General features: G+C 42.2%; 1 protein-coding gene across 1 annotated transcript; it reads left to right on the forward strand.

Annotated features, from left to right (window-relative positions):
* Positions 1-17,378: 17,378 nt before the first annotated feature.
* On the forward strand, positions 17,379-21,778 carry znf703 (zinc finger protein 703). The gene is made up of 2 exons (XM_027169436.2): positions 17,379-18,041; positions 19,493-21,778. Exons 1-2 carry the CDS (start codon positions 17,748-17,750, stop codon positions 20,999-21,001), a joined length of 1,803 nt encoding a protein of 600 aa, XP_027025237.2. The 5' UTR covers positions 17,379-17,747; the 3' UTR covers positions 21,002-21,778.
* The last annotated feature ends 532 nt before the right edge of the window (positions 21,779-22,310 follow it).

Here is a 22,310-nt window from a genome sequence, read left to right on the forward strand (position 1 = left end):
CAGCACCCCTAGAGCGCAGCCCCCGTTCTGGTGGACTGTCACGAGTAATTTATGACACACAGGCAGTGTAACCTTCTGGCAGGTTTTGTGCAAGCAGACTTCTCTCTCTCTCTCTCTCTCTCTCTCTCTCTCTCTCTCTCTCTCTCTCTCTCTCTCTCTCTCTCTCTCTCTCTCTGTCTCTCTCTCTCTCTCTCTGTCTCTCTGTCTCTCTCTGTCTCTCTCTCTCTCTTCTAATAACCTTTTGCAGAGTTCCGGCTTTCCCAGGGACCGCAGCGGGATCTAGCCCCGAGAGGACAAGTGTGTGATTCTGTCCCTTGCGCCCAGTCGATGAAACCGAAGGCAGAAGAACCCGAGATCCATCAGCGAGGCCATGATGAGTGCTGACGATGTGACGTTAGATCTCCATGGTCTGGATGTCCGCTGGCTCTCGGTTCTTTGGGACCTCTTCGGACATCTTATCGAGGTTCATTCAGATGTCTGGAAGACCTTTAATGCTTCTAGGGTTTTTTTTTTATTGTCCAACAGTAGAACCAAAAGTTCCTTGAAAAAGATCTTTAAAATGTTTCTGCTCTCCTCTGCATTCGTAGGAATGGCCTCAATAGCAGAAGATGTCGAAGGGCTCTTCTGATCGTTTTACCAGCAGAACCTTCAGACGTTTCATTCGTTCCTCTGAACAACAGAACCTTAAGTTCTTGGAAAATTTTCAGAGGTTCATTTAATTGTTCATGGAGGATCTTTAATGCCTCTTTTCCACCAAAAAGAACCGGGTGCAGGTTCAGAGCTAGCGCTGGTGCTGGTTCAAAGTTGGTTCCACTGGCGAACCTTCTAAGAACCGGTTTGCCTTTCCACCGGCTAGAGAGCGTCACAGCGCCGAGTGTGACGTCACTGTATACGTGTCACGTTACACAGCGACGTTAGCGCAGCAGCGACAAACACAAACACAACAACAATGGCGGATGTTGCTTTACTGTTAATGCTCATGGCTTTGCGAACCTACATCGGCATCCGTGTACGTGCGGCTCCGTGTAATCTGTATAAACGGAGGTTGTGATCGATAAATTACATAACGTTATTTTATCATTAACACAGAAAAAAGTTAGCCTTAGCATGTAGCTACCTACTATCATGTGTGCTGATAATGTATCATATCGCGATAAAGTAAAAGTGTATTAAACATTAGTATACTTAAGGTACATTATCAAACGCGCTAACAGTAGCCCCGCCCCCAGGCGCTAACAGTAGCCCCCACCCCCAGCTCCGCCCCAAGCGGTTCTTAAGTCTAGACCAGCGACATTTTGGTGCTACTTAAGAACCCCTTTTCCTGGTTCGGAGCCGGTGCTTTGGTGGTCGAAACAGAAAGAACTGGTTCTAAATTAGGCTCCGAACCTGCACTTGAACTGCCTCGGTGGAAAAGGGGCATAAGTGTCGTCTCAAGTGCCCAGCCGTTGAGGTCTATGGTGCCGGATTCTGTATGGTGGAAGATCTTTGGAGAATGTTTTAGAGTGAAGTTTTAGAGTTTCAGGCATTTATAGAATAAAATAATGTTCTTGATGTAGTTTTGAGAGTTTTTTCATTATTTATTGTATTTTCCAGCAGATATTTCAAACACTGCAACAGTTGGACAGTTCGATCGGATGTCGGCGGATATAATCGCTATTCTTCGATTCCATGCGGTGTTTTTTGTCCGTCACGACCCCTGTGCCTCCGCCCGCTCGCTGGGAGATTAACGATGAGGGTGGATCGTCATAATAATCTTTTGTTTGACGTGACACGAATGATGGCTGCTGATTGGCTTTTAATTGAGCGCCTTCGTGTTGCTAAGAGTGGCGAGGATAAAAGCTTACGTCTTTATGAAGACCTCGAGTTCGGCTGGAGAAGAATCAGGCATGTCGGTCATTACGTCATGGGATTTGTAATTAGGATTTCGAACATGACGAATGATATATTAATTAGGTTCTTGTTGCTCGGACGTTATCACTGACTCTGTCACCAAACCATTTATTTACCTCTGATGCATACATGGGGGAGTCACGGGGGCTTAGCAGTTAGCACGTTCGCCTCACACCTCCAGGGTCGGGGGTTCGATTCCCGCCTCCGCCTTGTGTGTGTGGAGTTTGCATGTTCTCCCCGTGCCTCGGGGGTTTCCTCCGGGTACTCCGGTTTCCTCCCCCGGTCCAAAGACATGCATGGTAGGTTGATTGGCATCTCTGGAAAATTGTCCGTAGTGTGTGTGTGTGTGAGTGAATGAGAGTGTGTGTGTGCCCTGTGATGGGTTGGCACTCCGTCCAGGGTGTATCCTGCCTCGATGCCCGATGACGCCTGAGATAGGCACAGGCTCCCCGTGACCCGAGAAGTTCAGATAAGCGGTAGAAGATGATTGAATGTTCATATTTTCAGAGTAAACGTTGATATCGAACCCATTTCCGCTCTCCGAGATGCACCAAGAGTCTGTTGTGATCTTCAAACAGTAAAATTCAGCGTAAGATTAACAACAGAGGGACAAACACACGTCTCACAGATCCGTTTAAGTCATTGTTTTCTTACCACCGCCCCATAAGTCCACGTTTAAACGTATTCGATCTCTGTGAGTAAATCTCGACAGGTTTGTTTCCACGGATGCTGCTGTCGTCATGGTGACGTTCGGTTATCCGTCCTTTAATTTTCTACAAAGCGGACAGGAGCCGCGCGGTGGAGCGTAACGCTGGTTAGTGCGAGGGAATGAAAACATCTGGTGTTTTTTAACAGCAGGTTTATGAGCTGAGAGGAAATTCTCAGAGCTGCTGAGTTGTCAGGGTTTGAGACGTTTGAGCTGATAATCGCTTATGTAATGTTACGATACTGAACGGTTTATTTATGCTAATGTGGGCAAAAACTGTCAAACCATCAGCGCTTACTTAGCGCTGCCTTTGGAGAGACATTAGCTCGGGTGGCTAGGACGTTAGCGGTCTTTTAAAAAAGACACAGAAATGATTTCATTCTTGCTTTAATCGGTTGCTTCGTTCTGTTTATTTATTCATCTTACAAGATAAAATCTGTTTAAAAAAAAAACAATTAGTTATGTAATTAGTTTTTATGACTAGCAAGCTAGTTAGCTTTGTTTAGCGGCCTGGCTAGCAGCTAGTGACTCACGCTAGCGCTATCCTCCATCCAGCTACTCGATAAACCAGTACATAGTGCTGAATAAACAAATTTCACATTTCAATTGTGGTTCAAATGTTGATTTAGAAATAATAAAATAATAATAAAATAAAAATAAAATAACGATAAAACCTTCGGCACTGTGATAGTTATAGGACGTAGAAGTGTAGTGACGTAAGGAACAAAGAACCACATGAGACACATCCGACATGAGAAAAAAGTGTGTGTCTGTGAGTGTGTGTATATGTGTGTGTGTGTGTGTGTGTGTGTGTCTGTGTGTGTATATGTGTGTGTGTGTGTTTGTGTGTGTGTTTGTCTGTGTGTGTGTGTGTGTGTGTGTGTGTGTGTGTGTGTGTTTGTCTGTGTGTGTGTGTGTGTGTGTGTGTGTGTGTGTGTGTGTGTGTGTGTGTGTGTGTGTGTGTGTGTGTGTGTGTGTGTGTGTGTGTTTGTGTCTGTGTGTATGTGAGTGTGTGTATATGTGTGTGTGTGTGTGTGTATGTGTGTGTGTGTATGTGTGTGTGAGAGAGAGTGTGTCTGAGTGTGTGTGTATGTGAGTGTGTGTATATGTGTGTGTGTGTGTGTGTGTGTGTCTGTGTGTGTGTGTATGTGTGTGTGAGAGAGAGTGTGTCTGAGTGTGTGTGTGTGTTTGCTTTCTGTCTGCCTGAAATCACCAGCGTGCCTTCAAGTTAATGAGGGAATTTTATTTAGACCATAAATGCCTCACACACACACACACACACACACACACACACACACACACACACACACACACACACACACACACACACACTCGTGAACTTAAATACACTGCTCCAGCTGAAACAAAGGCAGCCATTGTCCTCCACATGGAGAAGTTATCAGCGGTGAGTGAGGACAAACACACACACGTCCTGATCTGAGCGCGAGGTTAGAAATCGTACAAACATAAAAATCCAATCAGACCTGAGAAGGTGTTCAAAAGGAGCGCAACGGAACGACTGAACATCAACCTCTATACTTCTGCTTGTTTTTTTGTCTGTAAAATGAAACACACACATACACAGACACACACACACTCACATACACACATACACAGACACACACACTCTCACATACACACATACACAGACACACACACTCTCACATACACACATACACACACACTCTCACATACACACATACACAGACACACACACACTCACATACACAGACTCACACATACTCAGACACACACACACTCAGACACACACTCAGATACACTCTCTCTCTCTCACACATACACATACACACACACACACACACACACACACTCAGACACACACACACACTCAGACACACTCTCTCTCACACACACACACACACACACACACACACACACACACACACACACACACACACACACACACACACACACAGACTCACACATACTCAGACACACACACACTCAGACACACACTCAGATACACTCTCTCTCTCTCTCTCTCTCTCTCTCTCTCTCACACACACACACACACACACACACACACACACACACACACACACACACACACACACACACACACACTCACACACAATCACTCTCTCACACACACACACACACACACACACACACACACACACACACACACACACACACACACACACACACACACACACACACTCAGACACAATCTCTCTCTCTCTCTCTCTCTCTCTCTCACACACACACACACACACACACACACACACACACACACACACACACACACACACACACACACACACACAATCTCTCTCTCTCACACACACACACACACACACACACACACACACACACACACACACACACACACACACACACACACACACACACACACACACCATCCAGATTTGTTTTCACTCAGATTTGATTTCATCCTCCGTTTCGTTCGTGTGATTTTCTCCCATCCAGGAAGTAAAAAGTCTTCATGTTAACATCATTAATTGTTATTTGATCTCTTTTGTTGTTTTTTTGAGTCAGTAGAAAAGTTTCCAAACTGACAGGAAAGTAATTTACAGATGACAAACAGGAGGCTTATCTGCTCTCACCATCGAACAACCTGCACACGGGGAAACTGACAGCTTTCATATTTAATGTGACAGAATCGCTGATAACATCAAGGTTTCCCTCAGGTGTGTGACAGAGAAATGCTAATCATATGTAGCATCAACCGCTAAATCTTACGTGCCAAGAAGATTGTGGACCTCCACTGAGACGAGGCTGACTCTGTGAGGTTCCTGAGGCATCTAGAGATGTTCCAGCTCCAGTCAGACTCTGCGATACTAAAGAGGAGACGTGAACTCCATGTGGTCTTTTACCTCAATACAACATTTATCAGGCTATATATATATAATCACACCCCCAGTGTCACCCAGATGAGGATGAGGTTCCCCTTTGAGTCTGGTTCCTCTCAAGGTTCCTTCCTTTACCATCTAATGCCTCTTTTCCAACAGAAAGAACCGGGTGCTGGTTCAGAGCTAGCGCTGGTGCTGGTTCAAAGTCGGTTCCACTGGTGAACCTTCTAAGAACCGGTTTGCCTTTCCATCAGTTAGAGAGCATCACGGCGCCGAGTGTGACGTCACTGTATACGTCTCACGTTACACAGAGACGTTAGCGCAGCAGCGACAAACACAAACACAACAACAATGGCGGATGTTACTTTACTGTTAATGCTCATGGCTTTGTGAACCTACATCGGCATCCAAACGCGGCGAATAAAACGTGTACGTGCGGCTCCGTGTAATCTGTATAAACGGAGGTTGTAATCGATAAAGTACATAACGTTATTTTATCGTTAACACAGAAAAATTTAGCCTTAGCATGTAGCTACCTACTATCATGTGTGCTGATAATGTATCATATCGCGGTAAAGTAAAAGTGTATTAAACATTAGTATACTTAAGGTACATTTTCAAATGCGCTAACATTAGCCCCGCCCCCAGCTCCTGACACAAGCGGTTCTTAAGTCTAGACCAGCGACGTTTTGGTGCTACTTAAGAACCACTTTTCCTGGTTCGGAGCCGGTGCTTTGGCGGTCGAAACAGAAAGAACTGGTTCTAAATTAGGCTCCGAACCTGCACTCGAACTGCCTCGGTGGTAAAGGGACATAAGCGAGTTTTTCCTCCCCACAGTCACCTGAGTCACCTCAGACTCGCTCATTGGGGATAAATACAAACACATTTAAATATATTTAACATTAATCTTGATTTTTTTTGTATTATTTTAATCTTTATATTATTCTTTATATGAACCTTTTGTTCTATGTTTATGTTCTTTAAAGCCGTCAATTGTTAAAAGCGCTAAATAAATACGTTTGAATTGAATTGAACTAGCGAGTCAGTTGAACTAGCGCCTAGCTGTCAGGAAATATCCAGCTGTAGTGCGCGTTATGTTGGCTGTTGGTCTGGAATCTTTCTGTAAACGCAGCATCACTTTATCACGCTAATCGTCTGTCATGTAGCTAAATCTGACGTGTCTGTTTTTCCTGTCTGTTCGTTTCCATAGCGTTTTATTACAGCTGGTTTTGCTATAACACGACTCCTTCAAACACACACACACACACACACACACACACACACACACACACATGCTGTCTCCTGATCCGTGAAGTCGTTCCACTCTTCATGATTATATCCGAGTTTCTCTGGGAGATTTTTCTTGTGAGTTCTGTTTTTCCTCATCCCTCAGGCCTGCTTTCGCACGTCACTCACACTCCGTAAACCTGTCACCTTTCTTTCTCTTCCTTCAAACCGGTGGTGTTCCTGGAGACGACACGGCCCCGCCTGCGGCCTCTGGACGCTTCACGCCAAACGCACCTCATCCTTCAGACGCACCTAATTAAATGGGAGTGATTTGCATGCTGCCTCTCCAGCTCAGATCTCCTTACGATTCCCTCGCTCTGTCTCTCTTCTTTAATCTCTTTCTCTGCGCCTAAATCACGAGCGGCAGTTCGGCTCCCGTCCCACGGCGCCGTCGCGTTACGGCCGGAGCTCGGCCAAGCACGGTCACGCGAATAACACACGCATTAGGACATAGAACAAGAACACGAGGAGATAGCAGATGGAGCACCGGAGCGTCGCCGATCGTAGGAAGCGCTTTATAGCTAAAATATAGCAGGATAAAGAAACCACCTCATTCCTGATTACTCTTCTGATACGTTACGGTTTCTATAGCGACCGCTCGCTCACTGGGACTCGTACATACGACACACCCCACATAAACAGATTGTTGTTTATTTCACATCTAACGAAGGAGTCTTCAGTTTCAGCAGAAAATTTTTTCTTATGAACTTCCTGTTCTTCCAGCTGCTTTAGGTCTATATATAGTTAGGGGAAAAAAGTTACACGAGCGTCCGTAACGTCGTCAGTTAGCCGAAGAAAATTCAGCTGACATTCTCATAGTTATTCGGACATTTCTAGGTGTTTTATGGACAGAATCAGCAGTTCAGGAACAAACAGCTTCTAGAGAAACTTTGTTTTTTTATTTAGTCATTATTCGATTTTTTAGCATTTTTCTTTAGTTACTTACAGTCTTTAGCTACTCTTTAGCTACCGCAGTCCCAGTCAAATGCTCCACAATTCCACCCCCCTCCCTTCCCCATCTGCCCCGGGGGTAAGTGCACTCCTGCTGTGAGCTGTGGTGTTTATTGTGACTGTCAGGATCAGAGCTCTTGTCTCCGGATGTGTAGGTGTTCTTCCTTTCAGCCTTTTGTTTGGTTCCTGTATTGTTAAAGCACCGTGTGCTGTGATACCACCTCGAATTAGCAAAACACTTCTGGCATTAAAGAAACCCATCTCTCTCTCTCTCTCTCTCTCTCTCTCTCTCTCTCTCTCTCTCTCTCTCTCTCTCTTTCTCGCTCTTTAAATATTTGTGACAGGAAGTGGCCATCAGTCATGTGCAGGCCAGAGCAGCTGTTAGGATCCTACTTCAAGGCCAGAGATGAAAGGAGCTGTTCTTCTGTTCCTCTGTTCCTCTGTTCTTTCAGCCCTCCCTTCATTCTTCTCTCATTCTCTGTTTTTTTTCTTTACAGTTATTTTCTATTCCTCCTCCTCCATCTGTTCTTCCTTCTTCCTTATTCTTCATCTCAGCTTCTTTTAAATCGCCTACCTTAATCCCGTCTCTCCTCCTCACCTCCTCCATCTTTGTCACTCTCTCATTTTTACCTCAGCGTTTATCGTGCTAGCTATTTTGCAAGCTAGATTAGTAAATAGCTAGCTAACTAGCTAACGGCGGACGGTATCGGAAAGGTTAACGTTACGTCCTTTTAAATTCAGCATCTGATATCGGTTCAAACGTTTAAACTTTAAAATGAGTTGAAACCGACATCATTAAAATGTTAGCATTAATATGGTAATGTTAATGCGTTAACGTTAGCGTTAATGTTAGCGTTATGTTTCCTACTTAAAAAAATGTTGCAGCAAAAACGTTTTTCTTTAATAGCAAGCAAGCTCTACGTAAATAAAAAGCTAGTTAGCTAGCTAACAGATTAGCAGAACATCACCCTGTGGAAAAAAGTCTGCGACGTGTAATGTGACTTTGTAAACATGATTGACCAAAAAAAAGGGAATGTTCTAAAAGTTACATTTAAAAAAATGAATGCTTTAATTGGGAACAGTTGCACCAAACAATTAGCATAAAAGCATTCTTCAGATTCCAAAAAATTGTTTCAATTTAAAAAAAAACAAAGACAATTTCTGCTAACATACATACGACTTTCTTCCGAACTAAAAAATGTTATCCGCTCTAATATAAAGTTTCTAACATTGCATTAAAAATCCAGGGCTGTCAGGTGTGACGCAGTGAGAGTGACAGTCCGCACCGCTGTCTCTATGGAAACGGGCAGGAATCGAGCGCGTCTCCTCTGGAGTTCTTAGTCGAGCCTGACACTTATCAGCCAATCAAAATAAAGAGGCTACACAACAGCCAATCAGAAAATAGCACTGTTGTATCTGGGTAAGATTTAACGCAACAACCAATGAAAACACATATTCATTAGAGAGGGAATTTTCGATGGTCGGTTTGAACAAAACCTCAACAGGAAACAGCTCGTCTCTGGACGGGACATCGTCCTCTATCATGTCTCTGGACGGGACATTGTCCTCAATCATGTCCCTAAACATGTCTGGGCTTGTGCTGAACTGTTTTATATGGGAGCAACATTACACATGATAAAGGGGTCCAAAAAGGGAACAAACACTTACAATAAACACCACCAGTCATAATCTCTCTCTCTCTCTCTCTCTCTCTCTCTCTCTCTCTCTCTCTCTCTCTCTCTTTGTGTATCTCTCTCTCTCTCTCTCTCTCTCTCTCTCTCTCTCTCTCTCTCAAACACACACACACGAATTAATAAATGGAAATTAAACAAATACTTTGTATTTGGTTAAACTGCAGTCAGTGATCATTACCAAACATAAGAACTTCCCCATTATTATTATTATTATTATTATTATTATTATTATTATTATTATTATTATTATTATTATTATTATTATATTTTGGGGTGTTGGAGACGTCACACTTGCCTGTCTTCGAAACCTGAGAGCCCTGAAAAGCAACAAATCACATAATTCAGTTTGAACTAATAGTTGTTTTAATTCTTTGGAGTTTTTGAATAAGTTAAAAAAAAAAAAACGCTGCTAGAACTTTCTGGAAAAACCTGACAGACAGTGGATTGGGAAATATTTTCTACCAACCTACAATTGTTAGCATACAGGCAAAAAATAAAAATCCAGACTGAAAAATTATAAAGGTGTGAAAATGAAAAATGTAATTTTTTTTCAAAACACTATTTAATAAAATTATTATTTTTAGAAGCAGCTCTAGCACTCAGACCTATAAGTATTCTGTAGAAAACAAAACAACACAAAAAAAAAAACATCACATGACTCATGGTGACTTTTGGTTTCTTTAGCGCTTGCGAGTCGATGTGAAAATTCACCCTGGGGTCTGAGGAGAAGGTAAAGGGCGGTCTGACAGGCGAATCCCAGCAATGATCACATCACTTTCCACTTTCAACATCGAAGCTGTTGTGTGAAGATTGATGCTTGGCGTTAATAACGACAAGCCGAACGGCGGTGGTGTTAAGTGATGCGGAATCAGACCTTTTCTCTTCTTAGTTACATAAAACTGTCTGGCGCTGGTTTCACATGCAGCACTTCGATGTCCTCACACGATGTTTTACACGTCACACTGCACTGGGATTCTCAGACAGACCGTGTCATGATGTTGTGTAGTGTTGTGTACACAAAGAAGATTCTCTACACATAATCTCCCATGCGTAATTTACATCTTCCACCGGTGCCATGAAGAAATACAGATCATGTAAACTAATGTTCTTCATGGCCGATAAAGAGATTTGTTTCTGTCCGTTAGCATGTTACATTTCTGTTTAAAGGTCTTGTTACTTTGCCGTCTTCCGGACGAGCTGCCGATCAGACCTTCGGCGTCACTAAATCTCCTGCGTTCTCATTTATGCGCGTAATTTATGTCATTTATTTTCAAAATGGGACGAAGCCTTCTGGTGGTCCAGCGGCAGGATCCCTGCACTTTCGTCACCGGGGCCCGGGTTCGATTACCAGCCAGGGAAGTAACCCAGCTGCTGGGCAGTTAACTCTCAGTGCTGCTCCAAAGCCCGGATAAAGTGTGAGGGTCTCATCACGAAGGGCATCTATTGTAAAACCGGCAGTAAATCAAAAATATGTGGACCAGACGATCCGCTGTAGCGACCTCAAACAGGTAAAGCCAGAAACAAAATATACAGTTTATTACCCTCTTCGCCACGTCATCAACCGCAACATGACAGTTTGAGATGTGGAACAGATGAGTGTGGTGGATTCATCACGCTGGGGGTCATCAATTGTCCTGAAAGACACACTATAATAATACCTGTGACACATCACCTGCCTTTGATCATCTATCAGCCTGTCAGGCAGAGTGTTTCAGGGTGTGTCAACGTATGTGTGTGTGTGTGTGTGTGTGTGTTTGTGTGTGCTTTTTGTTGCCTTTAAAAACGACAGGATGTTGACAAGTTCAAACCTTCGGCTAGCATAACTTTATCTGGGATACAGAAGGAAAAAAAAATCCAGGCTAGCTCTCGAGGCTCCGCCTCTACCTGGGTCAACAGTTTAAGCTTTCTGTCTTATTGTCATTTTTATTACGGCGAGTCGAGCAGGCATGTGCTTTCATCCGTGTCTGCAGGTGTGCTTTGTTTTTTAGCATCAGAGCGGCTCTAAAGATCTCGGGTCCTACATGTTTTTACACACCGGGTTCAGCAGCGAACGTTGTGCTGCTGCGATCTCTCGAATTCCTGTCCTGCGGGAAGCCGAGGAGACGTGTGACGAGTCATGTGACCTCAACGACACCAACAATCACGTCTCAGTAAATCAAAGACGGTGTTTCTTGAAAGCATTGCAGTTATCTGGACTTCTGTATAATGTCAACATTCACATCTGTTTTCTTAAAGATAGATAGATAGATAGATAGATAGATAGATAGATAGATAGATAGATAGATAGATAGATAGATAGATAGATAGATAGAGTACATTATTTATTTCTCAGGGAAATTGCTTAATAATTGTTGATAGTTTATCACTAGCTTGACAACCACTAGCTTGACAACTTTCTCAGCTACTATGAAGTAGCTGAACATGTTTAGCTAGCATGCTAACAATCACATTGAGAACTAGCGAAGATAAGTATCAATAGTAAGATGAGTAAAGCTAGCTTATTTAAATAAGATAGGTTAGCCTAGGCTAGGTTAGGATTCTCTAGGTTAGGTTTGGCTAGGCTTGTTTAGGTACAACTGTCATTGCCACAGTAAAAAATTATCAATTAGCATCAAACAGTATGCAAATAATCAAATACTGTATGATAAATGAGAGGGGGTCACGGTGGCTTAGCGGTTAGCACGTTTATCTCACACCTCCAGGGTCGGGGTTCGATTCCCACCTCCACCTTGTGTGTGTGGAGTTTGCATGTTCTCCCCGTGCCTCGGGGGTTTCTTCCGGGTACTCCGGTTTCCTCCCCCGGTCCAAAGACATGCATGGTAGGTTGATTGGCATCTCTGGAAAATTGTCCGTAGTGTGTGTGTGTGTGTGTGAGTGAGAGTGTGAACTAGTTAAAAATGAAATAAATAATAATTCTGGTCTAATAGATAGAATACAGTGTTACAGCGGTAGACATTCACCATGATCTGAGGAGCAAGGCTAGCTTTCTTCAGTCTTCTCAGAGAAGACAGGTGCTATTCAGACTTCTTGAGGTCAGAGGAGGTTTTGAGGTTTCAGGAAACACCTGGAAATCCAGAAGCTGGAGACATGGTATTACTCAGTTATTCATGAAGGCAGGGGTGTGTCTGTGGCTCCTCAATGACTTCCCACAGTCCACAAACAGTTCTTTGGGTTTCTGGGTGTTAAAGATAGCAGATCCTGAATCTCTCACGTGCAATGTGCTAACTTGATTATAGAGTTGGAGGTACGCAGGTACGCACCCTGAGGTGAAGAAGGTGAAGGGTATTAAAGATGGTGGTGGAGGAGGTGCTGCTGTCAAGTCTAAACACTGTGATCCATTGGTCATAAAGTTCACAGTCTAGTTGTTGATACCAAGTTTGAGAGTTTGAAGTTCAGTTTAGAGGGAATGACAGCAGCTGAATGCAGAGACTGTGGACTTTCTGACCAACACACCACCAGTAGCATCTACATGCTATTTTCCAGGTGAGTCAATGCCAAGTGAAGGACTGCGGCGATGCTGTCCGTCCTTCGTTGATTTGTTAAGCCTTTCTTTACATAGATGCAAATGTTTTCTCCTCTGAGGATGCTTTTACAAGAGTTTACTTTTACAAGAAAACTAGTGAAAAGAAAGGCTAAGAAGGTTTTCTGACACCTTTTTTTTTATTTTTATATCAATTATCTCACATTCTACTCTGCAATATGACCAGATGACTACAGTTAGCCTACACTAGTTATCAATGTCATTGTTCTGGCTAGCAGACATAGATATCTACCATGAAACATCAACGACCTCCTGGGGGAAAGATAAAGTAATACGTCAGTGCTAATGTTAGCATAGTGCTAAATGTAGCAGTATGAAGCAGTAAAACGTTGATGTTGAACAATAACGAAGAGCTAAAATGTATGAAACACTAAGGAAGAGCTAAGGAAGTAAAAATAAAGCCTAGCGTTGACATACGATCACGTCGATGATTAGCTAATAACGTTTAGCTTTCTAGAAAAATAATAGGTGCATCAGATACTTGATTTAATCAACATTCGAAAGTAGGATGTTTAAAGCACACACATAGCTACTCTGGAATATAGGTTAGAAACTATTTTGAATATTTTAGATCTGTTAAAGTCTATGTGTCAATGTGCAAATCTAAAATTAACTTTTTGTCTATTATTTACATCCTAATTTGATTTTGTTTCTTTTTTCCACCTCCGCACTTTGGCGGCGTAGCTACACTCGGTTCCCGGTTTCTCTCGTGATTTGAATACCAATTTTATTTAGAAAAAAAAATAAAATAGCTAAAAAAACATTTGCTGTTGCTCACATTTATGGTCAATATCCTGTTTCGTTCTCCGTATGCAAATCGGGGCGCTCGTGCGCTTTTCACGGCTACAGGTCTGACAATGCAAAACGCATGCAAAGCCACGTGAGAAGGCAAATCCGGGCTGGGAGGAAAAAAGAGCACAGCTGGCTACAGGTTTCAGTTTATCACCTCAGATAACAAAAACAAATCGAATAACAAAAGAAAAATCTTCTAGAAAGCTACGGATAAACGTACGATCCGCTTAAAAAAATACCGAAGTGAAACAAGTTTAAAGGTTTAATTTGTTTTAGTGGATCAAGAAACATTATGTACAATTTTCTGAAGTATAGAAGACTTTAAATTGTGACCAGATTCTGAAGGACGACTTCAAAAGATTTATATAATGGCTAAATAAAATGAATAACACTGAAGGACAAATGCCCAAGTCTACAGTACGTCTGCTACACTCCGTACATTCGTTATATTAGTCAAAGTTAGCTAAAATTACTGCTACAAGTAAATATTTATCTGGAACAGAATCATAGATTTTATCATAGTAAAAATGTCATTTTTTAATATTTGTCTTAACTTAAGTTCAACATTTAAGAATATTTTTATTTAAAAAACAAAACAAAAAACTTTTTAGCTGGCTTCAAACAACACATCTACATTTATTCATCATCTTCAACATTAATTATTTAACATTTAAAGATTTTAGGATTTAGCATCTTATTTTTCACTGTATAACAAATACATCCTTACGGGATGGTGAGTACGTAGTGAACTAGCCTGCTTAGCACTAGCTTAGCTAATGTTATCATTTGTTGTTAATTTTCCAAAGAGATCAAATTAAACATTGCTCTTTCTTGTGTTCCTTTATAAAGACATTTCGCTAGCTATCCTGTATTTCTTTTAGCTTGCTCCCTTAAACCTGTGTCCTGGTTGTGTGTGTTTGTGTTTATATTTGTTAGCGTTTGTTGTTAGGCACTAATTTACATGTACATGTGGTGGGTGAGGATTAGCAAACATACATGTGCATACTGTTCATATTTAACTAACAAATTAAAATGATGGACAGCGTTGTTCTTGGTTTTAAAGGTATTTGTTTTGCAAAATTACTCATATAGGCTCAGTTTAAACTCCCTTTCATGTCTTGTACCAACACTTAAGGCTAACCTACGACTATTTTCTTAATACCAGCCTGTCATGTTACCGAGAAACCGCAGAGCGTAAAATCCTTTAAGAAAACAAAAAGTTACAAAGCACTGACACCGGAGACTCCTTCCATAAACGTTACAGAAACGTCGTCTAGCAGACAAATCCACCGTAATTCAAAATATTTGACAGCACAGCTTTTTACAATATGCGTAAAATATTATTATAGAAATGATGGGTCCGATTTTTGAAAGCCGATGTCGACATTTGAAATCACCAAAACAAACACACCCCTAACCCAAATGGGTCCCACCCCTGTATCGATAGCTCCGCCCACACATACATACGTAACCCAGGCGACTAACAGAAAGAAACGTGTCTTTATCATAGCTGAAGGGAAGAACAATACGATTGTAGATAAACAAACAAGCAAAAATGCCACACAAGCATAATGATGTAAAGGACAAAGGCATATATTAGTTCTGTGTAACAAAGCAAAACCAACGTTACTCACCTATCGAGAAGGAAAAAAGCGCCTCGGCGTCTTAAGTAAAGTCGGCCACATATTCACAGGCCGGAGTTTCCCGAGTCGATAACTCCTGAGCTAAACGCTGTTACTACACAAAACGCGGTTGTAGCTGCCTCTCTACATTACTACGATAGAAAAGAGGTGTTATTTGTGTAGTAACAGCGTTTAGCTCAGGAGTTATTGACTCGGGAATCTCCAACCTGTGAATATGTGGCCAACTTCCTGCTCCTTCAGTTCTCTCCAGCGCTGGAAAGCTGATCCTATATTAACACGTCCTACTTCTTGCCTTATCGTAAGTCTTTCTTCTCTTCCTTTCTTTGTTTTTATCCTCCATGTCGATGTTAAAACCGCTTTCTGCTAACGTCACACATGCACACTGAACGCTCTCTCCGCCCATATCGACAAGCCCCGCCCCTTTCTGCTCATTGGCTACACGTTTGTTTAGATTTTTGTTTTGATTTCTGTTTATTATTCGGCCCGACTCAGTTTTCTGAAGCATTTCTCAAAAATCGGAGACCCCGTCTTTAATATATGTCTGTCGGTTATACGTCGAGTGGTCGCACATGATCTGTGTAATACGAGGGTAGCTTTACAATAACACAATGCATTATGGGATTTCACTTCTGACTTCTTTAAGTAATAGGGCGTGGTGTGAGCAGTCGTTTTGTTTGTAGGAACATTGACTATTCTTAGCCTGGATTATTCTTCCAGTCTGGTAAAAAAAAAAAAATGAGTCAAAGAGTGTCCTGTAAAACAAGCCTCGCCTTTGTGTATCCAGCGCACACAAAGGATGAAATAATGCAGGCGGTTTCAACTCGCGAACAATTATAGGCCATAAATTACTCCTGAGCTTCAAAGGCATTCAGACGCTAAACTATTACAGGCCTGCCTGCTCTAACAGCCGCTCTGCCAGCCTTCGCTTTTAAGTAATGAAGCCAATTCATTGCATAATTAAGTTAGCTAAATTACTCCGTTAGCAAAGCAGCCTGCGGTAATGGAATAAAGTTATTAACATTCCAGCTTTGGAAACCGACACCATTTTGACACAAGCAGTTGTTGTGTGTTGGATAAATCATTCCGTGTCATTAGAAACATGAAAACGAGAAGCTTGTGTTCGAAAAAACAGAAATCGGTGATGATATGAACCGGAAAAGGGAAAGAAATCGTGTCCAAATAATAAAAACACGAATAGCGACTCCTGCGACCGTGAGACATGTTACGTTGTTATTGTTTTTTTTTTTTAACAGTACGTTTTTTCACATTTTTGATTTACTTTTTTAAAAACTGTTTTTCATTTTATTTGGGGCAAAAAACTAGCTTTAGCTCTGTGTCACCCGTAATAGACTGAGCTGAACTTTACATTTATCTTTCTAATTTGGGGGTCAAAGTGTTTTAAAAGAAGTCTGATGTCTCATTTCTGATCAGGCGAATTTTTGGGAAATAATTTTCGGTTGAACGAACAAGACTTTTTAAAAAATATTCACTAATTTTTATTTCTAATTGTTTGAAAGCAAATCTCTTCAATAAACGACGGAAACGACTCCAAACGATATTTAAAATGTTAAAGGTGTTTGAAACTTTGTGTAAAAATGGGATGTTTTACGCGATGAGCGTTTCCTCTGCTCTCATCTTGTAATATTCGGACATCTCGTTTTCACTCGGTTGTGCCTCGATGTTGATGTTTTAATTAATGTGGAGGTGAAAATGATGCTAAATGGAATTGTAGTGTTATATTATTGATACTGAACCTGTTTGTCATTTATTTCACAACAATGTTGATCTACAATCTGACGATCTGGTCATATTTATTGGCACACAGCACTGCTGCTTTTATAGGTTTAGCTCCATTTCTGTGGAGTATTTGGGTCATTCTAATCCACCCACATGCCACCTCCTCTAGCACAGCCATGCTGTCAGTCATCCTGGAGAGTAGGAGGGGCGTGGGCGATGTTGTTCCGCCCTCTTTCACACAGTCACCTCCTTCTCTGTCTGTGATTGGTCGGCGACTTGTAGCTTTGAAGCACCGCTTGAGAGCTCGGTGAGAGCAGCGCGCGCGCGACACGCAGACACAGAAGTGAGGACATCGTGAGCGCGGACGGAGACGAGCACCGGACCGAGCACCGGACCGAGCACAGCACCGAGCAGAGCACCGGACGTACACCGGGATTGTCTCCTCAGTTTGAAGGATCTCCAAAGTCTTTTTTTTTTGGGTGATTTTTAGAAGTTTACAAGTGGGGTATTTTTTTTGGAGTGTATCGTTTCCAGAGAGACGCGTTTTGCTGTTTATTCGGATTTTTTTTCTCCCCACATCCCAGTTTGGATATTTTCACGTCTCTTTGGAAGTCGGTGCCATGCGGATACTCGCGCGCTGCAAATGAGAAACGGACGACGCGCTCGCGCCACATGAGCGACGTGCCGCCTGGAGACGCGCGGACACCGAGACCCCCCACACCGGAGAGCAGCCGCCCCGCCAGCACCTCGTACACCGACCGCAACCTCGCTGTCGGTCAGAGCGGCGAATCGAGAGCACAGGATCGAGCTTCAAGGCTCGCGTTCGCATCGCTGCCCCTCGAGGATCCGGTGCGTCACGCGAAGCGGCTTCCCGTACGGATTCTCCAAATGCTGAGCGCACGCGCGGCTCACATGCTCCACGCGGACTACCTGCAGCCGCTCAGCTCCGCGCCGCTCCCTATCGAGGTATAATCATCATCATCATCATCATCATACTACTACTACTACTACTACCACTACTAGTACCACTACTACTACTACTAATAATAATAATAATAAAAAAAAATAACAACAACAACAACAACAATAATAATCATCATCATCCTACTACTACTAATAATATTCATCATCATTAATAATAATAATAATAATAAAAATTTCGTTTATAATTGTACTTGTACCTGGTTTAATCATTTATTTCACTATTCACTTAGATCTAAAGAAAATGAAACTATTTTTACACGATAAATATTCTACTTTATTGCGTATTTACATTAAAAAAATGCACTCGCACCTCGTACCATCATCTACTGTTAAATTCTAATTAACAATATTTATTTACTGTCTTTGGGAGAGAACTCAAGATTTCAGAAAAAAAATTCTTAATAATAATAATAGTAATAATAATAATAATAATAATAATAATAATAATAATAATAGTTGTAATAATAATAATAATAAATTTTGAAACGTGATTTTCGGATTTTATGTGTAGAAGGATTTGAATTTTAGAACTAAAATGTTTACATTGTACGCATTCAAAAATGCAAAAAAAAAAGAAAGTAAGAAAAAACAAGTACAGCATTAAAAACTACATATTTTTAAAGAATAAATATAGATTTTAAAAAAGGAAATAAAAAGGATTAAAAAAAACTAAAACCACACAAAACAGTTCTTTGTGTGAGTTTTCCCATTATTTCCCTCCTGTTATTTCCCCAGAGCGTTTTACAAACACACGATCATCGTTTACAGAAGTTACACATCACTTTTGTTAGCATTAGTATTTATCTAGTCGATATAGAATTCACCAAACATTGCACTTTCCTTTGATCTAGTAAACATGGTCATAAAACTAAATGTCATGCTATATTTACATAAGATCAATACTAGGATATAAACTCGTTGAACAGAGAGGTTTGTGAACAGGTGGCGTGTCAGGGCCGGGCGGTGAGTAAAACCACAGGAGTAAATATTTCACAATTCTAACACTGTGATTATTGTTTAAAAACAGACCGAGTTATAAAAAGGCAGCTGTGAAACGCGTCGGATCTCAAACTAGACACCAGAAGACTGTGCCATCTGTGTTAAAACACTTGACCTATTCGTGTTTAAAGAAGTTTTATTTTTTTTAGAAATATATATGACCCGTGAAAAACAGCACAGTTTGGACATACCGTAAGCTCCAGAAACCTACGCTATGTCATCAGGCATTCTGAGCTCGTTGGCAAATCGTTTTTAACGAGGGGTCTATAAATGAAGGCTTTATGAAGAATCACTAGCTCCCTCCTTCCCTTTTAAAGTATTGTGGATGTCCCCCGAGTGCTAGAGATCATTTCCAACCTCTGTTTTTTTTTTCAAATCAATATTTTTTATGAATTGAACCTGAGCATATTTTTTTCTTGATTTCTTCCTTTCAGCTGGATGCTAAAAAGAGTCCACTGGCTCTTCTGGCTCAGACCTGCTCCCAGATTGGCAAGCAGGATTCGCCGTCGTCCTCCAAGTTAAGCTCGCTCTCCTCAGGCAACTTGGGAGACAAAGATGGCCGGTCGACCGGTTCGGGTCTTAAATCAGCAGAGCAACAGCAACAGCATGGCCTGGAGGACAAGTCCAGCTTCAAGCCTTATTCCAAAAACAGCTCGGAATGCCGGAAGGATGGAGTCGCGCTGAGCGGATCGGGCGACAAATCCGGGTTCAGGACTTCTGGTGGGAGTTCAGCTACAACGACATGTCCATCGTTCCCTCCTCATAACTCTTCTCCAAGGACCTGCTCACCATCCCAGCATGCCCCAGGTCAGGCACATGTACATCGTCAGACACAGTCTCCGTCCACACAGAAACCCCTTAGTGTGGATTCCAAAACCGCAAGTTCTGACTCAAGCACGGAGAGTAGCAGTGGCAGCGATCGTGTCGGGAAAAAAGACTTGGATAACAGCAGACTTGACAATGCCCAGATAGCTAACTCTAGCCAAGCACGTGCAAGTGTCAACTCCAGCAGTGGTAGTGCCTCTAGTAGCCCTCGACCAGAAAGCAAGAATGATTCCCAACCACCACAGACATCCTTAGCTAATTCCAGCCATGTTGCCCCAATTTCACCTTTTAAACCAGGACACTCTGTGTTCCCCTTGCCTGCTTCCACCCTGGGATACCATGGCTCCATCGTTGGTGCCTATGCTGGGTATCCATCACAGTTTGTCTCTGGGTTGGACCATACCAAGACTGGTTTAGTGGGTTCTGGGATCGCAAAACACCCAAGCTCCAGTCCTTTAACAGGCACATCTCCTCCATCCTTTATGCAAGGCTTGTGTCGGGACCCATATTGCCTCACTTACCCCAACACGCCCCACTTAGGGGGTAGCAACTGCAATACTTGTGTCCATGACCCATCCTCTACTCTCAAGTCAGGATTCCCATTGATGTATCCTTCTCCACACCTCCACGCGCTCCATCCAGGGTCTCTGTCCACATCCGGTGCTTCCGTCTCTCTCTCCCACCCGCTCTACACCTATGGATTCATGCTTCCTAGTGACTCCCTTCCTCATGCCTGCAACTGGGTCTCCGTCAGTGGGCCCTGCGACAAGCGCTTTGCCTCTTCAGAGGAACTGTTGGTGCACTTGCGCACTCATACCTCCCTTCCTGGTGTTGACGGAAAGCTCTTGTCTGCCTATCCTTCCTCTGCCTCTTCTTCAGCTGCTTCTTGCCACCTACACTTGCCCCCTCCCAGCAGCCCCGGGGCTCTTCCGAGCTCCTTCTCACTTCGAGGTTCACCTGGACTTGGTCTGGCTCGCTACCATCCATACAGCAAACCCCATTTGCCAGGAGCACCTTCCTTACCTATGCACTCTCTCCCTGCTACGGCACCATACTACTCACCCTACGCTCTCTACAGCCAGAGACTGGGCTCAGCATCGGCACTCGGTTACCCTTGATGGTCGCACAGCTGATGAGAACGAGCAAACGGTCAAGACAAGGACAAAGACCATCCGGGGGAAAAAAAAAAGAAGAAGAGTCTCTGAGTCAAAAAGGAGCCTTTGATGGAGTTGCCTATGTAAACCGTGGCGGCGGAAAGCATAGGAACCCTGAGACATGAACACTGTCAGATCTGTAGAGAGAACCATGAAACGTGTGCTTGATACCTGAGAATAATGGAACTGACTGATAACTTTAATATTATTTGATGATCAAAGTTTTATTTCAGTTTATTAATAAAAAAAAAGTATATTTATTTTTCTCTTGAGCGCTTGGCTTTTTACTCGGGAAACATTTACCATCTAAATGCATTCGTTGTCACTTTGGTACAGGAATACAATATTTTCAGAGATCAATATCGCTCTTTCCACAATACATTTTTATAACAAACACTCATTTATCTTTCAGTCACTTTGATTGTTTTTTTTTCTCCTTTTGTTTTCTCGAGCGCTTCGGCGAGCGTGACTCGCCCGACAGCCGGTTTGTTCTTGGAAATTTGCCATTTTTTATTTCTGTTTTTTTTTTTGTACATGTACAGTTCAAAAAAATAAAACAAACAGACAGATGTGATCTATTTTCTATGGTGAACGATTCGGCAAGCTGGAGAGGGTTTACCCGAGGGTCGAAGGGAAACGGCGTGAAATAAATCCAAACGATTAAGAATCCTATGTATAGATGGTGGCGCTATACGCTTAACAGAATGTCTTATTTTGTGAAATAAATAATAACTTGATTTACATGTGTTACATGTTTTAGTCCTTGTCTTTTCATCATCCAGAGTAGATGTTCAGTAGCGGCGTAGCGTTACGCTGTGTCGTAGCGTAGATCACCGTGCTAATAGCAAACCTGCTAATCTTTTACACATTTTGCAAAAACTGTAACCTGTAAAAACTTCAGATCAGCCGAAGGAAATCGTTGCGTCCATTATCGTAAAATTCAAATCTATATTTGACTTAGAAAAAAAACACGTGAGCTAACATTAGAAAATTAGAAAATTAGAGTTAGCGCTATTTATTACGGAGATTGTTTCGGTTTTTAGGTCAAACGTGACAATCGATCTTAAGATTATCAGATAGATTATTTCCCCTCAGATGCTTGTTGGTTACCATAAAACCACCGCATTTACTTTTACTCTATTTTCTACTTTAGATACGTGATTATTGGAGGGAAAACTGTTCCTTTTTGTGGTTGCCAGGTTTGTAATTCTCAATTGTTCTATTATGGACGGTCTGTAGGTGTTAAACTTGCAGTGGAACCTACATTAATACA

This window comes from Tachysurus fulvidraco, chromosome 9 (genome assembly GCF_022655615.1).
Source record: "Tachysurus fulvidraco isolate hzauxx_2018 chromosome 9, HZAU_PFXX_2.0, whole genome shotgun sequence".
NCBI lineage: Eukaryota > Metazoa > Chordata > Actinopteri > Siluriformes > Bagridae > Tachysurus > Tachysurus fulvidraco.